This window comes from Thunnus albacares, chromosome 20 (genome assembly GCF_914725855.1).
Source record: "Thunnus albacares chromosome 20, fThuAlb1.1, whole genome shotgun sequence".
NCBI classification, from domain to species: Eukaryota; Metazoa; Chordata; class Actinopteri; order Scombriformes; family Scombridae; genus Thunnus; species Thunnus albacares.
The window spans coordinates 2,327,808-2,351,335 of NC_058125.1; the positions used below are offsets into that span (position 1 = coordinate 2,327,808).

Here is a 23,528-nt window from a genome sequence, read left to right on the forward strand (position 1 = left end):
GGAACTCATACTCTGCCAGCTTCTCCAACCACCAGTTGGCTCTCTCATTTTCATCAGCCAACAGAGGCTACTATGATGAGTGCATATTACGAAGGGCCTCCCTAACAGGTGCTGCCGAAAATGCTCCATAAAGCTGACAACTGCAAGGAGCTCCCTCCTAGTTGTGTAGTAGTTCTGCTCAGTGGGAGATAGGAGTTGGCTGCCATAGATGAGAACTCGCTCCTTACCTGCTTGTATCTGAGACAGCACCGCCCCAATCCCAAAATCATTGGCATCAGTTTCCAGCGTCATCATCAAGTGGGTAGCCCAAAATGGGTGCAGAGGTCATTCAGCCCTTAAGTGCCATGAATGCATTTTGGCACTCTTCTGACCAAAGGAACCTGGTACACCTTTTGGTGAGGATGTGGAGCGGCTGAGGAATCACTGCAAAATCTTTAAGATAGCGCCTATTATAGGAGGCCAGTCCAACAAACTGACATACCTCAGTCACGGTTTGGTGTGTGGGCCATTCCTGGACCTGCTGAGCCTTCCTGGGGTCTGTGGCTATGCCTTGCTCCGAGACTATGTGCCCAAGGCATGCCACCTCCCAGCAAAATAGGCAGCATTTAGTCACCTTTTAAATGCTGAAGTAAAGTATAAGTACCTCAAAATTGTATTTAAATACAGTACTTGAGTAAATGATTCGAGTTAACTTTACTGACATTACAACAAACATTGTTAGGAACTTGCCTTAGTGAGCTCATAGTGCAACAAGGCATATTTTGCATATTTTGTACCTTTACAATTACATTTTCATTTTAATGCAACTGTAAATCTATCAATTTATTTTGGTGATGTGCTGAGTCTGAGTCTTTTGTTTTTTGATTTTCAGATCTTTCCCAAACAACTACTGGGATAAGTTTGTGAAGAGGAAGGTAGGTGTCACTGTGACCTGATAATCTTCTACAAGCACTTAACAATCATATTTAATCATATTACCAAGTTCAAGTGAATTCTGAAATTGAATAATATGTTCGTTCATCTTGATTTGATTCAAGTCATTATTAGCTGTGGGAAAACATATCTTTGACTCCTTGTTACTATACTTACAATTTTTCTGAGATTTTTCATCTCTCTACTAAAGGAAGGAATCTCTGTCTGTCTGTATGTCCTTCATGTATCTCTTGAACTGTTCATCCAATTGACTTCACACTTTGCGGGTGTATGGCTGGGGACCTAATGGAGTGCAGTGTCGAATTTGGTGCAATTTGGATATGCGATACGTTTAATATTAACTGGAGACGAGGTCTGACACAAGTCAGAGAAAAGTGCTCTAAAAAGAGACAAGTAGACAGTGAAAATAGAGCTTTTAATCAAGAATGGACATTCTTACCACGTGTCTAGACAGAAAGCATAGCGTTAGCAGCACATTTAGCAGGACACACACTACACAGGAGGCATTCAGGTGCATTGTTAAGCGTAGGTCACCCGCCTTTTGGAAGCACTCAGAAACCAATACGCTATTACTGTAGTTATGTGCGTAAAATGGAGCAAATACTTCCGCCGCCAGTTCAAAACCAGTTTGTCTCATATGTTCCAAGACTGGTGATTGTGAAGTGCCATTACAGACAAAGCACAAATCTTTTGAGCAAACATAGCATGAGCAGCACGTTTAGCAGATCAGCAGTAGCAGCAGCAGCAGCAAGTGAACCATTGTGTCTACACAGGAGTTATTCAGGTACATGGTTAAGCGTACGTCACCTGTGTTTTGGAAGCACTCAGTGCCCAATACACAATGACTATAGTTATGCACGTAAAAGAAAGGAAATACTTCTCACAGGCAGTTCAAAACCGGTTTGTCTCATGTGGTCTGAGACTATGGCAAATGTGAAGCGCCATTACAGACAAAGCACAAATGTTTGGAGCAAACATACTCATCAAAGTACTGACATCACTATGCAGGTTTAAACTCACAAATATCAAACAGGTTTAGAAACATCAGGCCAGCCCTGATGCATCTGTGCAGGCAGTTGTGTAGACTTCATTCTTTATTCATAAATCATCGGTTAAAGTATGTCACAGCTGGAAAGGAGCATGATACCATGCTGTCTGTCCCTGGACATCTGGTGTTTAATTTAAAAACTACAATTTTAGTTTTTTGTTTTTTGTTTGAAATCAGAATCAGCTTTACTGGCCAAGTGTGTTGAACACACAAGGAATTTGACTCCAGTTTCCATTGGCTCTTAATGTACTTACATAAAATGTACTGAAAGACACATACAGAAGACACACAGCTTAACAAGTACAGCGGGCTAACAAAGATGTTGTTCTACTTGCTGCTCTTCCTCAGGTGATGGATAAATATGGGGAGTTTTACGGCCATGACCGCATCAGTGAGCTTCTGGGAATGGACAAGGCTGCTCTGGACTTCAGCGACGCTCACAAAAAGAGAAAGCCCAGGAGAGACAGCTCACTGGCTGCTGTGTGAGTATTCTGTGTGTGTGTGTGTGTGTGTGTGTGTAGTATGTAGAGAATCAAGACCAGTGTGGGGACGGTCAGCATTTACCTTCACATTAATTGTTTGATTTTAAGCAGTTTAAGGAAATTCTCTAGCTTTTAGTTATCCAATGACCCAATAACCCAATTGATGCCCCGAGTTTTGCTCATTCCTTAGTTTTTTACACATAGCATTTTACAACATAAATTAGCATAAGTTATGGCCTAAATAAATTAGCAGGAGCTCAAATATTAACAATAGCAACAATTCCATGGTGAGCTGACCAGAGTTATTGTATACTGAACATGTCTCCCGTTAAAGTGCGTCTACTTATATATTTCAAAATGGTTTAATCAGCTAAAAAGTAAGGAATTTTAACAGAGGTTCCATAAGTACCAATACAGCACAGCACAAATTAAACTTCATAGTTTGCATCTAGACAAATGGAATTTGGAAATCAACTGTAGCAACATCTGCCTTGTACGCTCGACTCAGGGCAAAAAAAAACAACATCTGGACACATTATCATCCTCTGTGAGTCTCTTCTGCCTCTGTCAACAGGCTGAACTCCATTGATGTCAAGTACCAGATCTGGAAGCTGGGTGTTGTATTCACAGACAATGTAAGTGTGCAGCAGCACCAATCATCCACCATGTCTGGCTCCATCATGTGGATTCACTGCAGAATGTCCTTATAATAACAGGGTTTCCAAACACCTTTTTTTTTTAATTTTCTTTTAAATACTACCATTATAAAATTTCCCTTTACATCCTGTTTTCTCCTCAATCAGTTTTAAATTGGTCATGTTTTTCCACACTGTATGATAGTGTCATATGTACTGTACTCTGTATCAGCAGGTTCCAGCTCTTCATTGAAGCAGTGTGATATTTATTTTGAGTGAAATATCAAAATACAAAACTCCATGTTTGTCATGTCTTTACCATTCCATCAAATGGAAATAATTTTGTATACATTTCACACATTTGTTCAAGTATTTTTGTAATTCTGAGAAAATTTAAAGTCTGTAATTCACAAAGCTACAGTACCACGTCTTTATAAGATGATACATTATCCCACCACCGACCCATGTAAATGGAGCCACAAACTGAACATTGATCAATGACATGTCATCATAACTGTTTCCATATTAGTTTTGTGATTCTGTAACCTTAAAATCTATGAGTTTAAAACTGTTAACTGTTTTGAGCTTGGTTAACTGTGCATTATATCTTCTACTCTTAATTTTTATTGATAATCCTGTAACGGAGTTACACACTCACTGCACTAGTCACTACAGTATCTTGACAAACCTCTCTCTCCTCCTCCCTGCAGTCCTTCCTGTATCTGGCCTGGTATATGACCATGTCCATCCTGGGCCACTATAACAACTTTTTCTTTGCTGCCCATCTGCTGGACATTGCGATGGGTTTCAAGACACTGCGGACCATCCTCTCATCAGTCACACACAATGGCAAACAGGTGACAACTTCATACCAATATTGGACTTAACATTCATCAGTTGGACACAAGCACAATGTCAAATGAATTTAAGTGTGGCTTTGTGGAATGTGTAAATAGAAGCTTGCTAACATGTTAGTTGTAACAAGTTTAGAAGGTATAATACTGTGATATATATGTGATGGCTGTATATCTGTGAGCTTTCCCTGGAGCTGCAATGAATGCAGATTTAAGTGTGACAGGAGGGACAGCCAGTATGCTGTGGTCCAGTTGTGCTTCTGAGAGGCTCTTCTGCATGTTGTCCTAAGCTGTTCATTTACTGCAAGATTCAATTCAAATTCAATCGCTCTGACCAATTTCATCTGACAGCTTTGGGCTGTAGCATAATCCTTAAAGCTGTAGACATATATGTGTGTGTGTGTGTTTGTGTGTGTGTATATATATATATATATATATATACACTCACCGGCCACTTTATTAGGAACACTAGTCCAATCTAATACAATCCAATACAACAGCTCTGCCATTAATTATACTTTTATGAAGCGTATACATTTTCAGTTTTTGTCGACATTGTCAGAAAGGTGATAATTCTGCTTTATTATTATTGAGGTCATGGTGGGTGGTGGTGATGTACTAGAGTGCCATTAACATACATGAGGGGGGCAAAATATTAGGAACACCTTTTGAACCCCTCCACTCTTTGCACATGTTGATGGCACTCACTAAAAACTCAATTCAAAACTCTTTAAATGCGATTAATTCTTTGTGTGTTGCAGAGAAACACATTTCAGTTTCAGTGAAGAAAGATAAATTGCATTATTGTATATGCAATTAAAGTAATGTACATGTCCTGTCCCTATTTTTCTAAAAGATAGAGGATGAACCATTCTGCCAAACACTGGACGCAGTGTTATCTGACCATCTCACTTAAAGTGGACAAAATACTTTGCAGAAAATGCTGCATGTTGCACTGATAATGTTTATCTAGACTTCCTTGTGTATCAAAGTAGTCTTGTCTTTTCTTTCTTCTCTTCCAGCTGGTGTTAACAGTTGGCCTGTTAGCTGTGGTGGTGTATCTCTACACAGTGGTGGCTTTCAACTTCTTCAGGAAGTTCTACAACAAGAGTGAAGATGGAGAACTGCCAGACATGAAATGTGATGACATGTTGACAGTGAGTATGAGAAATGTATTGGATAGAAATGTAATGCATACAACATTCTTAACTTACTGTGATCATTGGAGGGTCACAACAAGTCCCCACTGGAAATAGCCTAAAAAGAGCAAAGATTGCACTGTGTTGGTGTTAATTGTAAGCAGCATTTTACATGTGTACAGGAACAAATACAGACATAACACAGATAAGATTACCATGAATATCATGAAGAAGTTTGAAATGAATATAATAGCTGTGTGGATGATGGTAGTGCGTGTTGTGTTAAGCGAACAGGAGTTATATGTATGGAGCTGGGTGACAGTCTTGTTAAAGTGGATGGCTGAGAGTTGTAAGGCATGAAGACAATGGTTCAGCTTGCTGTCTTTTCTCTGGTATTCATTCTGATTGTTCTGAGCAGTGGCTCACTACTGTTCTGGTTGACAGTGTCAGTAAAGTCTGTGTAATTGACTTTGAGAAAGTAGTCAGTAAAGAGGGTCCATCACCATTTATGGACAGAAAGTCATGGGTCAGAGCTTTTAGTCTGACAGTGTTCACCCTCAGGCTCTGTATGCAGTCCAGCTGAACTTCTGCAAGATTACATTACATGGTCTTTTTTTATCTGTTCATTTTCAGGCAACCATTTGCTATAGTGCATGTCACATTAGCAAAGAATCCTTATCTGAATCCAGATTCTAAGGATAGAGGACGCCATACATTGTGCAGATAGTAAAGCCATTTGTAAAGTCAATTTATTTATACAACCCAAAATCACAAATGTGGCCTGTGTGGTGATGCAAGTTCAGTATTGGCTCTCTTTGGGTTACCTGGCTTCATTAAGCGTACCACTGGTGATCCTGGATAATGAATTCTTTAAAACAGTTTAATGATGCTAGAAAAGGTTACCATGTTGATCTACCCTTGTTAAAAGTGAGTCAGCTTTGTGATTCTGGAATATGGTATTGGGAAAGCAGCTATCTGCAGTAATCTGAAAGATAGTTGCTAAACTACTAATCTCACTCCATGATACAATAATAGCAGATTTTTATGTTTTAAACTTTGGTGGTGCAACCCTTCACTGCAGGTTAGCTTAACAGGTGTAAGTAGGTAAATAGCATGACTATATGTCATAAGTGAAATACATAAACTTGACCAACTTTAAATGGTGTAGTACAGAGAAAAGATGGAGGGAAGAAACAGGTAAAGAAAGAATGAATTGCAGCTGTGATTAGGGTTGTTCCCTGCAGTCAAGCCATCTGAAAGAAATACTATATAAGGGCTCTACGGTTGGTGTGTGTGTGTTTTCTGGGGTGGGAGGGAGCCTTCTGTCACCCGGAAATTTCAGGACACACACACTCTAATCCCCTATAGTCAGCCACCCATAGCATTCCATAGAGCGCTAGCACTACTGTTTCCTATTAAGGGTCTGGGGGTGGCAGCTCTGCCTGTTCTACAGGAAGGTGATAGCAGCTTAGTGGGATGGAGAGAGAGACTGATGAAGGGCCACTGCCTCAGGGAGGTTTTTACTCTTTCCTCTGCTCCCTTTATGTGAATAAATCCCTTACAATAACATTCACAGCAGGATGAGAGGATCTGAGCTGATCTCTCCTTTTCTGTTCACTTGCTCCTCTCTCAGCCTTCATGCTTCTCTCTCTGTACTGGAGTTTTCCATCTTCAACCCTCCCTCTCCTTTTGCTCAGTTCCTCTTTCCATCTTGTTCCCTCTATATGTACAGCATATATTTCTCTCCTTTTCTTATTCTCTTTCCAGTTTTCCAAATAAAACTGACTTTTTCTCTGTGAACTTGATTTTAAAGTGGTTATGTTTTTTTGTACTTTGTTGCTATATTTATGTTGGAGATGTTACAGAGTTTCTTTGTGCACAGTATAGAAGCATTTTCAATATTAGGGTAGATGTATACAGGGACCTAGATCATATGACCATCAAACCAGACACAACATAGAAGATTGTGCATTCATAGCCCTTTTTTCCTCATGTGTATTATCTGTGTGTAAAGTAGCAAAAGCTTTGCAAATTTCATTGCAATATTTCGGAGAAGCGTCTGTAAATCCAGCCTGTGAGCAGCAATGATCACAACTGGTCCATATTTTCAAATCCAGCTACTTAAACTCCATCTCCGTCTCTCCCCCTCTCTCCCAGTGCTATATGTTCCACATGTATGTAGGTGTGCGAGCAGGTGGAGGGATTGGTGACCAGATTGAAGACCCTGCAGGTGATGAATACGAGATCTATCGGATCATCTTTGACATCACCTTCTTCTTCTTTGTCATTGTAATCCTCCTGGCCATCATTCAGGGTGAGAGATCAAGCGCACGCGCACACACACACACGCACACACGCACACACACACACACACACACACACACACACACACACACACACACACACCAGTTTCCATCACTTCAGAGGACATTACATTCACTTACTGGAGACTTACCTTAACCATAACCATAACCACTACTTGCCTAACCCTAACCTTACTTTAACCTTAAACCAAGTCTTTGCCCTAAAATTTAATGATCACCATTTTTTCCCCATTGAATAGTTTTCTGCATGTTCTGACAGTAATGAATGTTATATTACGTTTACCAACAGGTCCACTATTGATTTAATTTGTTTCCCAGCCCTAATACTTCTACTAAGACATAGGAAAAGTCATAATAACAGTTGAAACCAGCAGCTTTCATGAGAACACACATTTTGTTCACATCCAAATGTAGCTGTGCAACACTTTGTACCATTATCCAGCAATATTCGATATAATGGTCTCCATCAGTCAGTTATCTTGATCAGTTGCCTTGCTTTATAGACTACCAATGCCAGAGCCGTAGTGCTTATTGAATATTCTTCCATTAGAGCACACATGTTTTGCCTTTTTCTTTAGTGACGAAGACAAATGCCATAGACTTTTGTTCCATTCTGGTACAGTTTGGTGTAAAAATCTGGGCATCTTATTGCAGCTACAAGCAGGTGGTGTTTTGGCAGCAGACACAACTGAATCTAATAACATTAACAATGGCTCTGTGCCATTTGCATCCTAGTAATTCCCATGCCAGTGACCCAGCATGCATAATGGCCCTGGAACAACTAAATGGAATTTTTTTGCTTTTTTTTTCCAGGCTTACAACTTGAGATTTAAGGCTTTGCAATGGCATCTTAAGGTTGCTTTAAATATTCTGCCTTTGTTCCACATAAAGACAATTAAAATTGTGATCGTTAATTATTGTGAAAACTGTAAGACAACAGCAAAACAGACTCATATGAACCTAGTAGTATTAAAAGGATTTTTTGGATAAAACAAAGAACTTGTGGTTTTCAAGTGGTTGTGATCCAGTGGTAAGTAAGTGAGTTCTGCGAGAGAAACTCTAAAGAAAAAACATTACAAGAAACACTAGAAAACTGTGGGTCATGCTGTTTAACTCCTCTATCTGTGGACTTGGAAATTCTAGGTTTGATCATTGACGCTTTTGGAGAGCTGAGGGACCAGCAGGAGCAAGTGAAAGAAGACATGGAGGTGAAGAGACAGACACAAACACATGCACACACAAATTCTTTACACTTAAAACAAAGCAATATTGACAGCTATACTATAAAAAATGTATTGCAAAACACTACACAACCAAAAGCAATTTAACATTTCCATGTTTCTCTTCCAGACCAAATGCTTTATCTGTGGAATAGGCAATGACTACTTTGACACAGTGCCACACGGCTTTGAAACGCACACGCTACAGGAGCACAACTTAGCCAACTACTTGTGAGTACATCTGGACTTTATTTGTGTTTGTATGTGTGCTCTTGTCCTATTAACATTGTGACAGCCAGTATTTTATTATTTCCTGTAATGAAGTTAGAATTACAAACAGGTAGAAGGGAACCTTTGCTTAAGATCTATGTTGACTGAGAGTTTTTAGAGCAGTGACACACAATCATTTCAACGCTAATCTGGCTGTTTGAGGTTCCATTTGAAATGAAATTTTCACAACATCCTGTTGTTCTTTATATTTACTATATCATGTTGCTGATGTTTGAGTTAGATGTAATGAATGAAAAGAGAAATGCAGAGGTGAAAAGAGAGATTTAAAACCAGTGGTGGAAAGTTATTAAGTACATTTACCCAAGTACTTTACTTAAGTGCATTTTTGAGATACTTTACTTGAATATTTCCATGTGATGCTACCTTATACTTCCACTCCTCTACATTTCAGAGGGAAATATTGTACTTTCTACACCACTACATTTATTTGACAGCTTTAGTTATTTGTCAGATGGAGATTTGACACAATGGATAATATAACAAGCTTTTAAAATACAATACATTGTTAAAGATGAAACCAGTGGTTTCCAACCTTTTTGGCTTTTGACGTCTTACAAAAAGCAGTGTGTAGTCGGGGTCTCTTTTCACATGTCTATGAGTTGTTAACAGCTCCACCAAATAGTGATTTTTCCCTCTAAACTTCTCACATGCTTTCATTTCAATAAATATTCAAATGATCCAATATTTCAGCAAAAATCAAAGATTAGAGAAAAAGTCCAAAAACCGAAAACAGATTTGTGTATGAGAACTTTGTTTTTTCTTCTTTCCTCTCCCATTAATCATCTCACGACCCCTCAGATTTATCTTCTGACCCTTTGGAGGGGCCCAATCCCTAGGCTGGGAACCACTGGACTAAACTAGCTAACTGTATATAAACTAGTTGAAACTAGTTCCACCTCCAGCAGCTACAACGGTAACATGCTGCTCTAACACTGATGCTTCACTATTAATAATCTAATGATGTCATATATAATAATATATCAGTCAGAGAGACTAAACCACTACTTTTACTGCAATACTTTAACTACATTTTGCTGCTAATACTTATGTACTTTTACTTAAGTAGGATTTTTCATGCAGGACTTTTTACATTACTATATTAATACTTTTACTTAAGTAAAGGATCTGTGTACTTCTTCCACCACTGCTTAAAACTCTAGAACACCTCTCTCCACAGTAAACAATGCTGAGTGTTTAATGGGTATTTATTTCTGCTTTAGAACATAACCACCATAGACAATAAGCAGAAAGTTTTATTTCTCTTAATTTCTCACTTTGTTCTCTCATCAGTGTTCCCTCTGAGGAATCCAGCATCAAAGCATTACTTTGTAATGTCCATCCCTCATCCAAATATAGATAGTAATCGCACCCAATAATCAGTGAATGAAGCCATTCAGCCCTACAAACTGCAGTCCTGAAATACCCGGATCATTTACACCTGGAATTACTGTACAGGCACTAAATTTAGTCCTTGGTTCCTCTGGTTGAAATGCAGGTTTAGTTTCTGAAAAGGTTCCTGGTCCTCTGGGAAAGTTACTGTGGTGGAAACACCCAATATGGCTTTATGTGGCCAATCTTTTTGTGTGCTGTGTTTATGTTGCAGCTGTGTCAGAATACTTTGCATGAAAAATGTGCAAACACAGTCTGTATCCAACAAGATAGTGGGAACATTTCTCAGCTGTTCTTCCTTTGAAACAGACCTGCTGTAATAGAAGAAACAAAGGCTGCATTTAACAGGTCTGCTGACATTTGTCAGAGGAAGTCAACAATTTCTCAAAACGCAGAACTCAGTGGAGATTTTTTTGTCCTCCCTATTTAAGAAATAGGATTCAAGGTCCAGGGTTTAATTTGTCTTTGGTTTAAGATTACTATTTGCCCTTAGTATTAAATTCAGAATTAGGATCATTTTATCTTATTTCACACAGATTATGGCAAAAGACTCAGCATTCAACGGCTTTAGGGGAGGGCAAAAGTACAAGACGGTAGAATTAGATTAGATATTTAACATATGATTTAACATTAGGTGCTGTTGGTGTGTGTTTGTGCATGTGGTGTATTTGTTTTAATATTGTCAGTGAATATGTTTTTCTAATGACTGTGTGTGTGTGTGTATGTATGTTTCAGATTCTTTGTGATGTATCTTATCAACAAAGATGAAACAGAGCACACAGGCCAGGTAAACCACTTTATTTCCCTTTGGTTTCAGTAAACATACACCACTGTGATACTGCAGTGACAAAGCCTCAGTATGCTTCAAACAAAGTGCAGATCGTCTACCAGCCTCTGAAATCTCCTCTACAATGGCAGAACAGGAAAGAGGGCTGTGTCTGCCTACTTTTTTAAAGCGTCAATAATTCATATTTTTTCATAATAACGTATGAAATGTCAGTGTGTAATGTAAAAGGTGTTGCTCGTAGCGATAAACCTACAGATTATCAGTGACTCTGCAGTTCCCCTCGGCTTCATGGAGCTTTATAGTGAGTTTCAGCTCATTGTTTAGCTGTCCGGCTGCAACTTTACTGTTTTCGTTCACTCTCAGTGCCCTCATAGTGTCATTTTTAGCCACATCAGGCAGTCACTGTACACTACATGCTCATCACCAAATGGCAAACAGTTAGCTGTAGACTAGCTGGTGAACATAGTGGAGCATTTAGCAGCTAAAGAGCCAGATATTTCCCTCAGGAGTTGGTGGAGACCAAAAACAGAGCTAAAAGACAGTGAATATTGGACTTAGATTCACCAGATGGATAGAAACATGACTGCAAATGAATGATAATGTCGCTCCATAACTGCTGGATGGATGTGGAAGTGAGTAACTAACAAGTTCAACATATCAACTTAAAAAGGGATGATATGTCAGTGTTGTGTTCATAACTTGTGTTCGCAATCAGTTAATGCAGGTTTAACTTTCCAAACAGACAATCCAATGATCACATCCATTTTAAAACATCTCTCCCAAGCTCTATTTTTTCATTCCTCATACAAATATTTCTATCACTTTTTGTCTGCACAACAGAGTACAACACCATTTACATGATTCCAAGCCTCTCCGCTCTGACTGCAGGCTTTTCTCCACACTTTTGCCTTGTGTTTGGACAATACATCAATATGACCTTGTTTGAAGCATACTGAAGCCTTTACCAGTCTGGTACTTAAATCCTCAACTGCTGACCTTAGTGGTAGTAGATGTAGATGAGTCAACCAAATACTAAAATGTTAATGTAAAGCCTCTTTTCCTCCATCTGTCTGTCCTGAAGGAGTCTTACGTATGGAAGATGTACCAGGAGCGTTGCTGGGAGTTTTTCCCTGCTGGTGACTGTTTCCGGAAACAGTACGAGGATCAGCTCAACTGATCTGTTCGTGGAGCAACAGACTCTTCCCTTTCATACTGTAACCTGTTCGAGGCCCTTTACAGGCATCTTCCCTCTGTCCCCTGTGCTGATCCCTCAAACCTGTCTTACCGCTTTCTAATCAGTCCCTATTCTACCAAACCACGAGTCCTACACTCTGCTCCACTCCCGAGCCTAGGAGGAACCACATTTCCAGCCTCTGCTACAGGCCCAACCCTCAGTTCAGACCTAGACCTATAACCACAGACCTTCCTCCCAGCTCTTCCTCATCCAGCCAGTCAACTCGCCAACTCTGCCCCAACTTCCAGCACACTTTGTTTGGAATGCTTCTAAGGCTTTGTACATAGAAAATATCAGATTATATGCTGTATAAAATGAGACTGGTGGCACATAAAGGTTTTTGGCTCAGATGATGACTGCTTCATCTTATTCTTCAAGTATTCACAGTAACAAGCAAAAAAGACAAAAAGGAGCAAGAGAAAAAGGAAGGACCCAAAGATGGACAGAGGAGAGTGGAAGGAAGATAAAGAGATCTCTTCCGGTTCTGTTCTAAGAGACTTTTAGGACAATGATCACTACACAAAGAGCAGACATTAGTATGATGATGTTTACGAGACTTTTCATGTGTACAATGCACGTTGCATGTAGGTATAGGGAGTGGACACAAAGAAAGACCTCTATAACCTGCTGTAATCCAATACCACAGCTCTGCAATAAATCTTACCTTTGAGAAGCTATTACGGTCAGTTTTTGTTAAAAAATAAAAAAAAGGTGATGATTTTATGACACTGATTTTCAGTTTGTGTTACATGTAGAGGGAAGATAAGGTGCCTCCACATAATAATCTAATCCAACACAGCACCAAACTACAGCCTCCACAACCAACATAGAGTTGAATCAACACCTGTGTCAACAAAAACTGAACTACTAATCTTCACAAATGGGGCCGTTGTACTGGGTTGAATGACAGTAGCGTTTACAGATGTTAATATTGTGTCCACACCCTGTACTTGCCAACACTGTGTGTGAAGGGCTCCTTAACTAAGTGTTCACATTGCTAGCAACATGATCAACAGTCCATTTTGTTACTGTTGAGCTGAGTGACTCAGCTAAAGCATGGACATCAACAAGTCATAATCCTCCATCAGCTTGCCAGTTATCTACATCTTTTGTTTGAAAGACTACAGAAATAAATGAATGGCTGAATCCATTATTGACATCGTTGGCAACTCTGAATGATTTTTTCTCTTTGATTTGATGTTTTACCCTTGTAGCAGCAGGGCCTGAGGATGGATAAGTCTGTCCAACAACTACTGGTCAGATTGCCATGAGATTTACTGAGCACATCTATGCTCCCTTTTAATTTCTAACTACTAACCACATGATCTTTCCTCTAACGCCACCACCCAGACAAACATTACATTTTCTTTGCCAAACTTCTGATCAAGGCTCTAAGAACTGCTAAATAGTCAATATGTTTTTCTGTCCAACTCTTCACTATTGCGGGGTGTAAGAAACATCACAGTCTTTAGGTGCCGCTAATGGGGCTTTAGTCTTTTTTTAAATGATAATAAATACTACGTAATTAGGGCTTGCTAGGTTCATTTGTTAATCAAATAATGTAGTATTATGAAAAGCAATACCAAAGCAGCAAAAATGTAAGTCATTTATCTGTTTTAAATTTTATAGCTGTAGACAAAGTTAGTGCGTGCTTCTTAGTTAATAAAAACAAATAATCTGCCAGACTGGAGCCGCCCATCAGTCATGTTGCCTGCAGTGGGAATGCACAGCAAGGGCAGGCTGAGGACACATGATGGATGGATGAAAACAGAGGAAGGGAAGACAGGAGGATACAGTGCCTTACTAAGCCAGGGATGAGCTATGCAAGCTGGAGGAGGAGAGAGGAATGTCAGAGAGCTTCACATAAATGCAATGTAAAGACCGAGGGAAACATCTGGAGCTGTGTGTGACAGTCTTTGCGGAAGAGTGAAACATGCCATGTGTGAGCACTATAGCAAAGTAGACAAGATAAGGAGAAAGATAATAATAATACTCGTTATTGGGATTATGAAACTTAATCATTAGTTATTCAGCAGTTTTGCAAACCTGACTAGTATCTACATCTGAAATTATTTCAAATTTCAGTTTGCTTTATAGCTTTATGCAGTGCAAATAGGGGTGTAACAATGTTCAAAATGTACAAGTCAGTACTGCTCAATTATACAGTATTATCCAATGAGCCTACAGTTGTCTTATAGAGTTCTGAGAAGTTCAGCAGCAGGCTTCAGTGGAGTGTGTCACCATTGGCAGTGTTGTAATAAGAGTGTAGAGGGCTTCTTCCTTTTTACTGAAAGTATCAGGTTCTTTGGGGGTGATTCTCTGTACACTCAAATGCCAGTTTATTATGTACATGTAGCCAAAATGAATACTGTGTCACATAAGATCCCTGCGATAAATCCTACCTTCAAGAAGATTCTAATGTTTCTGTTTAAGAGAGGTGTTGATTGTAGCTTTATGGTCATTTCAGAGGATGTAGTTTGTGTTGTTGAATTGTTTGTGTTATACTGAGAGTTCTTTCTAACTTTTAGTCTGCCCTTCTTGATATAAATGAGTGGACAAAATATTAGAAACATCTCTCAGAATAAACAAACCACAGTGTCCAGGGTTGTTGTGTTAAACTTAGTTTTAGCTGCATGTACCTAATAAACTGGCAACTGAGCAAATCTTTTTGTTTAGTCGATTGCAGGACAAGGTACAAGTGTGTGATGGCTGTGCCACAACACAACTGTTTCCATGATGCTCATAAAATCAACTTTAAAAGATGGATTCATTTTGTTAGTTTAGCCTTGTTTTAGTAAACACTCTGCTGCAGACACACCTACTGTATACATTCTGTCTCGTGCAATATGACATCAAGGGACAGAAATCCATTCATTTTAATATGTTGGATTGTACACTCATTTTCTATTTTGTAGTGTAATTGTTACACCTCTAACTGCAAAGCAGGAAAATTAACTGGCAGTGTTCAAAGTGGAAGACAAGCACTAACATTGTATTTAAGAAATGTTCCATAGAAAACATTTCATGACTTACAAAGTTTGGATGCACAGAAAAAGACCAAATAAGTGATAATATCAGATTCAAAATGACCAATAAAATACATCATCATTTAAGTATCATTTATTTATTTTCATCTCTTATTGATTCATCTCTTAGTGATAGAGGATGTGTGTTGACTGAATGAATGCTCACAGCTGGCAAATGTTCAAACATGTCCAAGAAACCTTTTCAAATAAGGATTGTTTATCAAAGGTTTTTTTGGTTTTTATTTTGGTGATGATCTTATGCAATACAGCAGACAGAGTTACTCTTTTTGTATAGACATTCTCCAACAAAATATCTGAGAAGAATAATGCCATTGCATGTTTATTATGCAGGTTTAATGAAAAAGTATAACAAAGACAAAATCTATGACACCCATAAATTGTTTAATAGGATTATTTAAGATGAATTAAGATTTATGTAATATTGTATTTTAAGTGTTGTGGGCTTCATTGTAACTCTTCAAATCATTTGCCACAACTGCATCCCTTTGAAAAAAAAAAAAAAGTGGCTCCAGCTTTTCTCTCACTTAACCATCTCTGTTTTAATATACTATGAGTAAAAAGGTTTGTTTAAGTATTATTTGGTTTTAAGCTCAAGCAATAGCCCTTCAGGGAGTGTATGGGAGGTGACTGACCATTGTAAATTGCAAACAAAAGCTTACTTAACTTTGTCTCACATTAAAATAAAAGTATGTATATTATTATTTTATTATCTATTTATTTTATTTATTTGCTTAGCAAATAGTGGTAAAGGAATAAAACAGAGGTTCTGTGAAATTAGTTTACCGCTTAATCTTAAAGGTGCAATATATATAAGTAATATTTTATTGGCTCTTTGCATAAAACCACCACTACATACAGGTTTGGCTAAACATTGCCAGTCATTCTTCTGTTTCAGCTTCCTCAACTTGCAGAGGTTGTCCTGTTTTGTGAATTATCTGGGAATGCTTCACACTCCCAGACCCATGGTCAACTCAGTAAAACCCAGGTTAACACTGGTTAACACTGATGCATGTGAAAGGTGGAGGGAGCTTTATATTTCCTAGATCAGTACAATATGGAGACCCAAGTGTTCAAAATTAGGTATAATGAAATAAATAATCATATGAATAAATACAGACAAGATATATAACATGAATATGAAATGCTTGTCCAGAGGCAGAGCCAGTGATAGGATTGGCTCATTCAGACTGAAAATCAAATCAGTTGATTCATTCATTATATATTTTGTCCGTATTTACTCATATTATTTATTTCATTATGTATTATTTATTAAATATTTTACATTTTGTGTCTCCATAATAAGCAACTTAAAGTATAATTCAGTTAAGTTAGCAAACTAAGTTATCCCCCTAGAGTTTGTTTTTGCAGCATGACAAAATTCAGCTCACCACAGCTAATAACGTATTTGCGAGTGAGTATTCTCATTGTGAAATACATGGATGGAACTTGATATTTGAGGCCTTGGAAGTTAAAGATACCTGTGGAGTTTTCATGTAAACAAACAATGTTTCTCTTTGCATACATCTCACAAAACGTGTGTGAATCCTTGACGTCTCACAACGTTTTGAAGGCGTTTCCTTCTTTAAAACATTAGCAAAGCTGATTTCTGGATAATTTTGAAACCTGCATGTGTGAAACCATTGGAAGTATTGTGTATCTCATAAACAACCAAAATGGGTATCCACACTAAAAACATTTCCCCAAAGGACTACTAGTGGTCAAAAACTCCATAGGGTACCTTTAATCTTTTAGTGCTAGCAGTGTTGTATCACCTCACCGGAGTCAGTTTGAACTATAAACAGTAGAAATAGGTTAAAAAGATATGGGGGGTTGAGAAGATGATGCTAGTGTTGTATTTTTGTTCTGGTTGCCACTAGAGGTTGCTAAAAAGCCATGTTTACTGATTGCACCTTTAATGTTGAGTGAGGACGCACGTACAATTTTCATTTAGCGCTGATGACAGTACAATAACAATAGTGGATGTTACAGTTGCAACCACCCAGTGTGGGTGTTATGTATATTCCTGTGCGCTCATTATACCATGCTGATGCCATGCCTATTTTTATTTATTTATTTATTTTTAATATTGCAATATCACATCAAACTGAATAATGCCATTACTTTGTGCTATTTTGCTCATGTAAAAATAAATAAATATTTTCCATATTTACCACAGAGGGGGCATGTTTAGTTTGCCACACAGTAGTGCATCATGTAGACTTGTTGAGTAGGCTATTGCTACTTCTGAGGGATAAATGTGTAAAGAGGGACTGAGTCTATGAGTAATGAATGGATTTGCATGATTTTGAAAATAAAACGTTATTAACTTGTGTAGAGGGGAATATTCTTAATTCAACATTTTTTAAGTTTATTCCTGTTTTGTGATTATTTGTCATATACAAAATGCGGGCTATGGACACAATTATACACCTGTTATCTACACCTGTACACATACTGTGTGTATATATATATATATATATATATATATATATATATATATATATATATATATATATATATATATATATATGAAACACCAGGGATGGTAATAACACTTTTTGTTTGAGCATCAGTAACTCAGTGGTTGTTCGTGCTAGATCTCTTAAACTTTGATACATGGTTCCCATATTTGTCTACTACAAATAAAACTCACTTGGACATGTACTACACAATCACAGATTATGTGAATTAATGTCAAATACAAAGAGAAGAGTTCTGTTGTTACAACCTACCCCACTAGTTGAGTTGTAACACTAGCTGGTTACAAAAAAACCCTTTTTCCTCTAAAACTTTAAATTTAGCACAAAAACAATTGCTCTGTGTGTGTCTGTGTGTGTGTGGACTGTATTCCTGAATGTGCATGTGTCACATAAGTATTCAGTCCCCTGGGGTTGCAGGCTTTGCGGGCCCAGAACTGAAAGAATACACACTTGAGCCACACTTCTTTTGGCCTTGAGTTTGCAAAGTATTCTGTGCACACAATGCAGAAATTCTCATTATCAGAGGTGTCAGAATCCTCTTGGTCACTGGGTCTGGGCCTTTTGCTTGTTTGCTTTGTTTTCTTCTTTTGCCCCTTTCCAGATGGCAGGTGTATTCTCTTTTTTAAAATTTATTCCAGTGCTCCCCTTCTTTTCTTCTTCTTCTTCAAGTGCCTATTTCAGAGATGTATCTGTCAGGATTTCTGATTGTCCTTTCTTTCTCTTCCCACTGGGAGTCTTCCTTGTTCCTGCTTTGGGAAATAGACAGAGAGCAGTTGGATTCAAACCTCATTGACCAGCTGAGGCTTGAGTTGAAGAGTCCTGTTGATTCTTTTCCTCATGGGTCGGGTAAATCTGAGAAAAGGCTTGGCCTGCCTGATCAACCGGAAAGGAGCCTGGGGCTGCCTCATTAGCTGAGGTAGATGCTATGTCTGCCTGGTTAGCTGAGGTGGAGGGTTGGGCTGGCTGATCAGCTGGGGAGGAGGCTCAGGGTGATCTGTGACTTATGACAGCACATAGTAACACTCATGAAAAATGTCTGGATTGAAAAGGCAGATGCCTATACATCTAAAACCAGCTTATACAGTGCTTGGAGTTGCAGCACTGGGGAATGTGGTCCTGACCAGACTTGGGATTTCATAGAATGCTGTTTTTGCAGGATTCATTCTCATCCATGTGTCACTGGCTGTGTTTATTGTCTTCTTAAATGGAACATAGATGCTATGATGAAGGGGCTGTAGCTTATGAGAACAGTGGAGTGGAAGAGATGTCATTGCACCAACTTGTTTAACACTGCGGTGTGCAATTACATGGTCAGAAGTCTGGATGGTTGTGATGCCTATCTCATCCCAAATGCAAATATCATTCCCAATGAAGCTGTGCTTCTCAATCACATGTCCAAGCCTCTTGAAGAATCTCTGTTCATTTGGACAACTCAAGCTTGTGGCCCAAGACGAACTAGTTGGCTGTGCACTTGTGATGGACAGATTTAGATAGCGTTTCATGAAGCCTGAAAACCAGTCAGATCCTGCCATGGATTTATCAACCCATGACTGGGAGTGTTTACAGTTATTGTCCACTGGCTGGTGACACACACACACACACACACACACACACACACACACACACACACTAACTAATCTTAAGACACACAACCAACGAAGAAAAACCTCTTAAAACAAGCACTGTCATACATAAAGATAAAACCTAGGCAAAACAACACTACAAGAGAAAAACAAAAGAAACAACTAATTGTGTATTAATTAACTCTCACCACAAGAATGAGGGGCAGTGTCTTTTACAGCCTAAGAATTTGCCTGGTATATACAGTGGAGCATAAAGGAGCTACACCTGGTGCCTGTTGGAGCCTGACCATGCTTAAGGATGACTGACCTTTAACTTGGACAAGCTAACCCTACAAACAGTATGTAATGCAAACCACAAGAGAGAAAACTATCAACAGCTGCACACTACTCTCTTTACTTATGCCTTGGTGCCTCACCCACTGCTTGGAGGTGTAAATGCAAACAACAGCCACAAAGGGATTTGAACAAGTAATCAACTGATCCAAGGCAAGAATTTTACATTTCACTTGGGCTGCTGAATACAGATCAATAAGTAGTGGCCAGAGGTTGAAATATTTTTGAACATCTTTGATGAGACAGCAGTTTGAAGAAAGGATCTGCCAATCTTCAGACAGATTCACAAAACTTCCAGTTAAACTGAAGGCATTACAGTATGATATAAGATAACAGTATATAACCACAAAGTCTATATAACCACAAACAGCACAACACAACACAGGAGAAACAGTCACTGTGCCATTTAGTTTAAACAAGGCAGTGCTTACAATTATATAATTATGTGCCATGCGCACTAGAGTGACATTACAGTAAACAGTTAGTTGAGAGGCTGATTAATGGAAAATGCAGCAAGGTTATTATGCAGCCAGACAGTGAGCCAAAATACACAGTTTGACTAATGTGGACATGCTGCTGTGAGACACTCCATCACCAATCATGGACATTTTGGGCAAGAATTGTTTATTGCTAAAGATCAAATGACAGTACTATAGTTAATGGAAAAAGAGAAAGAACTAAGGGTCAATGGTGTAGATGCAGTTGTATTACAGTAATCACTTCATAGCTTCTGTATATAGTACTTTTCAAAACAAGGTACAACGTGCTCTACAGTAAAACAAAGAATAAATACGTAAATGAAATCCAAAATGTCGAAGATATAATTATTAAATCAATTATAACAATTCACCATCAGTTAAGATAAAGCCATAAAATAAAGTTTTAAAACTGGATTAACAAAAGGCTTTGCAGGGAGTTCTACAGCTAAAGGGCCTGGACAGCAAAGGCCATGGGTACATCCTAGTTCCCTTAAACTGTATCCATGTCTCCCTCATTTGCATCTTTTCCTTGCAATCCCTCCCACTAAAGATGCAGGGGAAAGATGCGAGGAGAGAGGAGATGACGAAATATATTTTTCAGAGAAATGAGACGCCTTTTCTTCTAACTTTTCTTCTCACTTTTTAACGCACTGGGTACCCCTTTAGCATCATTTTTAAACGTGCAGGGTAGTCCGATGGACTTCTGCTGAGGTCCCACAACGTCTGAAATAGACGCCTGAATAAAACGTTGGCATTGTACGTTTCTGCAAACCACAAATATGTTGAACATGTATATTTCAACACCTGTAATACGGAGCATAAACATTTTAACAATACATATCATAACATTTCTGAAGTGACGTACTTCACGACATCTATATAAGCTGACTTACTTTCTCATTGGGAGGTGGATGACTTGTAATGTTGGCAGAAAGTTGGAAATCAGCACAGATTACGGTTCGAGACCACCGTGCCGTTTTATTTTAATCCAAACCATGATCTTTTCCTAACCCTAAGGGTTAGATTGGTTTTTGTGCCTAAACCTAACAAGAACTTAACCACCGCGTTGTCACACCATAATATATATATATATATATATATATATATATATATATATATATATATATATATATATATATATATATATATTTAACGGTAACTACCGTGATACTGCGCGTTGAAAAATGACGCTAAAGAGGGATCCGTGCGTTAAAAAGTGACGTCAGGGGGTCTTGACTAAGCTTCGATATGTGACGAGTTGAGAGTGAGAACGTGTTGGCTGATTACAGCTGGATCAGTTGTCGGTTGTCTTTAACAGCTGTTACGGCTTTTGATGGAGTTTGCGTCTGTTCACATGCACTTTGCTCATACTTATAAAAAAAGAGCAGAGTTATCACCGCAAGAGCAGCAGTGTTTTCTCTCTGTAGCCTGTTAACCTGTTTAACAAACACCTGCACACAATAAAAATCTGCATTCTGTATATATACTGTGACCTGCTCAGAGGCACATGGACCATTTGTACTGGCAGAATGTGTTTATATTATTTATTCATTATTTGGTCTGTATTTATTCTGATTGTGAATTAATTATTTAATAACCCACATAATCAGAGTGTCTTTTGAACACTGGGAATTCATTATTAGACTAAATGTTTCAGCCTCTCAATGTTTCCTGAAGCTCAGAAATTTTCAGCCTCACATGTGACTGAATGGAAATGACTATAAATTATGTAAAATATAAATGTCTTTAAAGTGTATCTTGCTGACAGACTCTCTTCCTCTCCCTTATTTTATTTCATCCAAAAGTTAATGGGAGAAATAACACATCATGAAAAGAAAAAAACAAATAAATGAAGAAAGTTGTTTATGGTTCTTTTGTTGATTGGACCACAATTGACACAGATTTTCAACTAGATAGAGAATCATAAAACGAATAAAATCTAAAACTAGGAAGTCACACACTTGAGTTTAATCTGCATTCTGTCTGTCCACTTAGTGATGTTGTGATGTATCAGATCAGTCCGATCAGCTGCAGTGTCCAATCAATAACCGACATCCAATCAGGGGGTAAAAGATGCGATGGCTGCTCTCATGTATCCTTCCTCAGAGATCCCTCCTTGCTCCTTGATCCTCACTCCTCAGAGCAGAAATAAGCGCTTTGGGGCCTTCATGATGGCAGACCGGAGTGACTTCTGGGTCAAGCAAGAAGCGAGGAATGATCAAATAAGGAAATTGGGATGTACCCCCAGGTCACCTGTAGTGACAAGGTGAGATTTTGAGACTTGTAGTAGGGCCCTGCCAGAGGATATCAAACAGCGAATTTGCAGGAGAAGAAGATACATTGTAAAGGCTGTGACACACCAGGCTGACGTTTGGCCATTGGCCAGTGTGGGGCCATTGGTGAGCACCCTAGTGTCCCGCACCGTTAACACTAGTCGGACCCCTGTCGGCGGCTTTTCAGCCGATTGAGTATGTTGAATTGGTGGCACAGCTCGTTGGTGAGAGAGATCACTCTGATTGACTGTTCAGCTTAGCGAATCAGTGCAATGTTATAGGTAGCCAGTGTAATGACGCTAGAACTAAGGCCTGTACTACGAAGCAAGTTCAACATACCCGGGATATCTTTTCATTAGCTGGCTTCACTGATCCCAACACTGGCCGTCCAGATAACCAGTACTACAAAGCTGGCTATCAACTAGCTCAGTCAACTCTGGGTTTTCATATCCAGCTACGAGTGCGTTGCTGTGAAAGAGGTGAGGTTATTAGTTACAAGCAACATCATCAGAACCAAAAATGAAATACTTTATATGATATGAGATGAAATGGTGATACTGAGTACCTGCAGAAAAATCCTGTTTTAGGGACAGCAAAAAGTCATATTCAATGAAGTGAAATGTAAACAATAGCCTGTAATCATAACAGAACAAGAAGATGTAGAAACACTAGATATAATTCCCACATATTAAAAGTAGGCTAAGGCAACTGCCTTCAAATAAAAAACATGTTTACAAAATGTCCATAACACATGTGTTTTGTATCTTATGTTCTAATATTTAAAACCAAGACTCCATGTTTTTATGCCTGCAACATTCTATCAAATGAAAATATTAGATTTCTTGTGACATACTTGGTATGTTTGTAAAGTTTGAGATCTTCAGTAGAATTTAAAATAATGTTCCCTGAGTTTGAATCTCGACTGCATGGTATGAATTTAAAAAGATGATGAGGATGTTATGTACATTCAAACCTGACCGAACCAGGGGACAAACTT

General features: G+C 38.6%; 1 protein-coding gene and 1 long non-coding RNA gene across 2 annotated transcripts in view; one reads left to right on the forward strand and one right to left on the reverse strand.

Moving 5' to 3' along the window:
• The window catches only part of ryr2a (ryanodine receptor 2a (cardiac)), a 187,702-nt gene extending 174,209 nt beyond the window's left edge, over window positions 1–13,493 (forward strand). The window contains exons 105-114 of the mRNA XM_044338318.1: window positions 872–914; window positions 2,330–2,463; window positions 3,038–3,098; window positions 3,809–3,955; window positions 4,975–5,109; window positions 7,249–7,405; window positions 8,559–8,623; window positions 8,766–8,866; window positions 11,051–11,102; window positions 12,184–13,493. Of these exons, the coding sequence (XP_044194253.1) occupies window positions 872–914; window positions 2,330–2,463; window positions 3,038–3,098; window positions 3,809–3,955; window positions 4,975–5,109; window positions 7,249–7,405; window positions 8,559–8,623; window positions 8,766–8,866; window positions 11,051–11,102; window positions 12,184–12,279 (991 nt within the window). The 3' untranslated portion in view covers window positions 12,280–13,493. The remainder of the gene's footprint in view (window positions 1–871; window positions 915–2,329; window positions 2,464–3,037; window positions 3,099–3,808; window positions 3,956–4,974; window positions 5,110–7,248; window positions 7,406–8,558; window positions 8,624–8,765; window positions 8,867–11,050; window positions 11,103–12,183) is intronic.
• Window positions 4,897–5,230, reverse strand: LOC122971598. Its single transcript, XR_006399524.1, has 2 exons — window positions 5,167–5,230; window positions 4,897–5,076 (listed from the first exon to the last, which is right to left on the reverse strand). It is a non-coding gene; the product is annotated as an uncharacterized LOC122971598 (long non-coding RNA).
• Window positions 13,494–23,528: the final 10,035 nt, after the last annotated feature.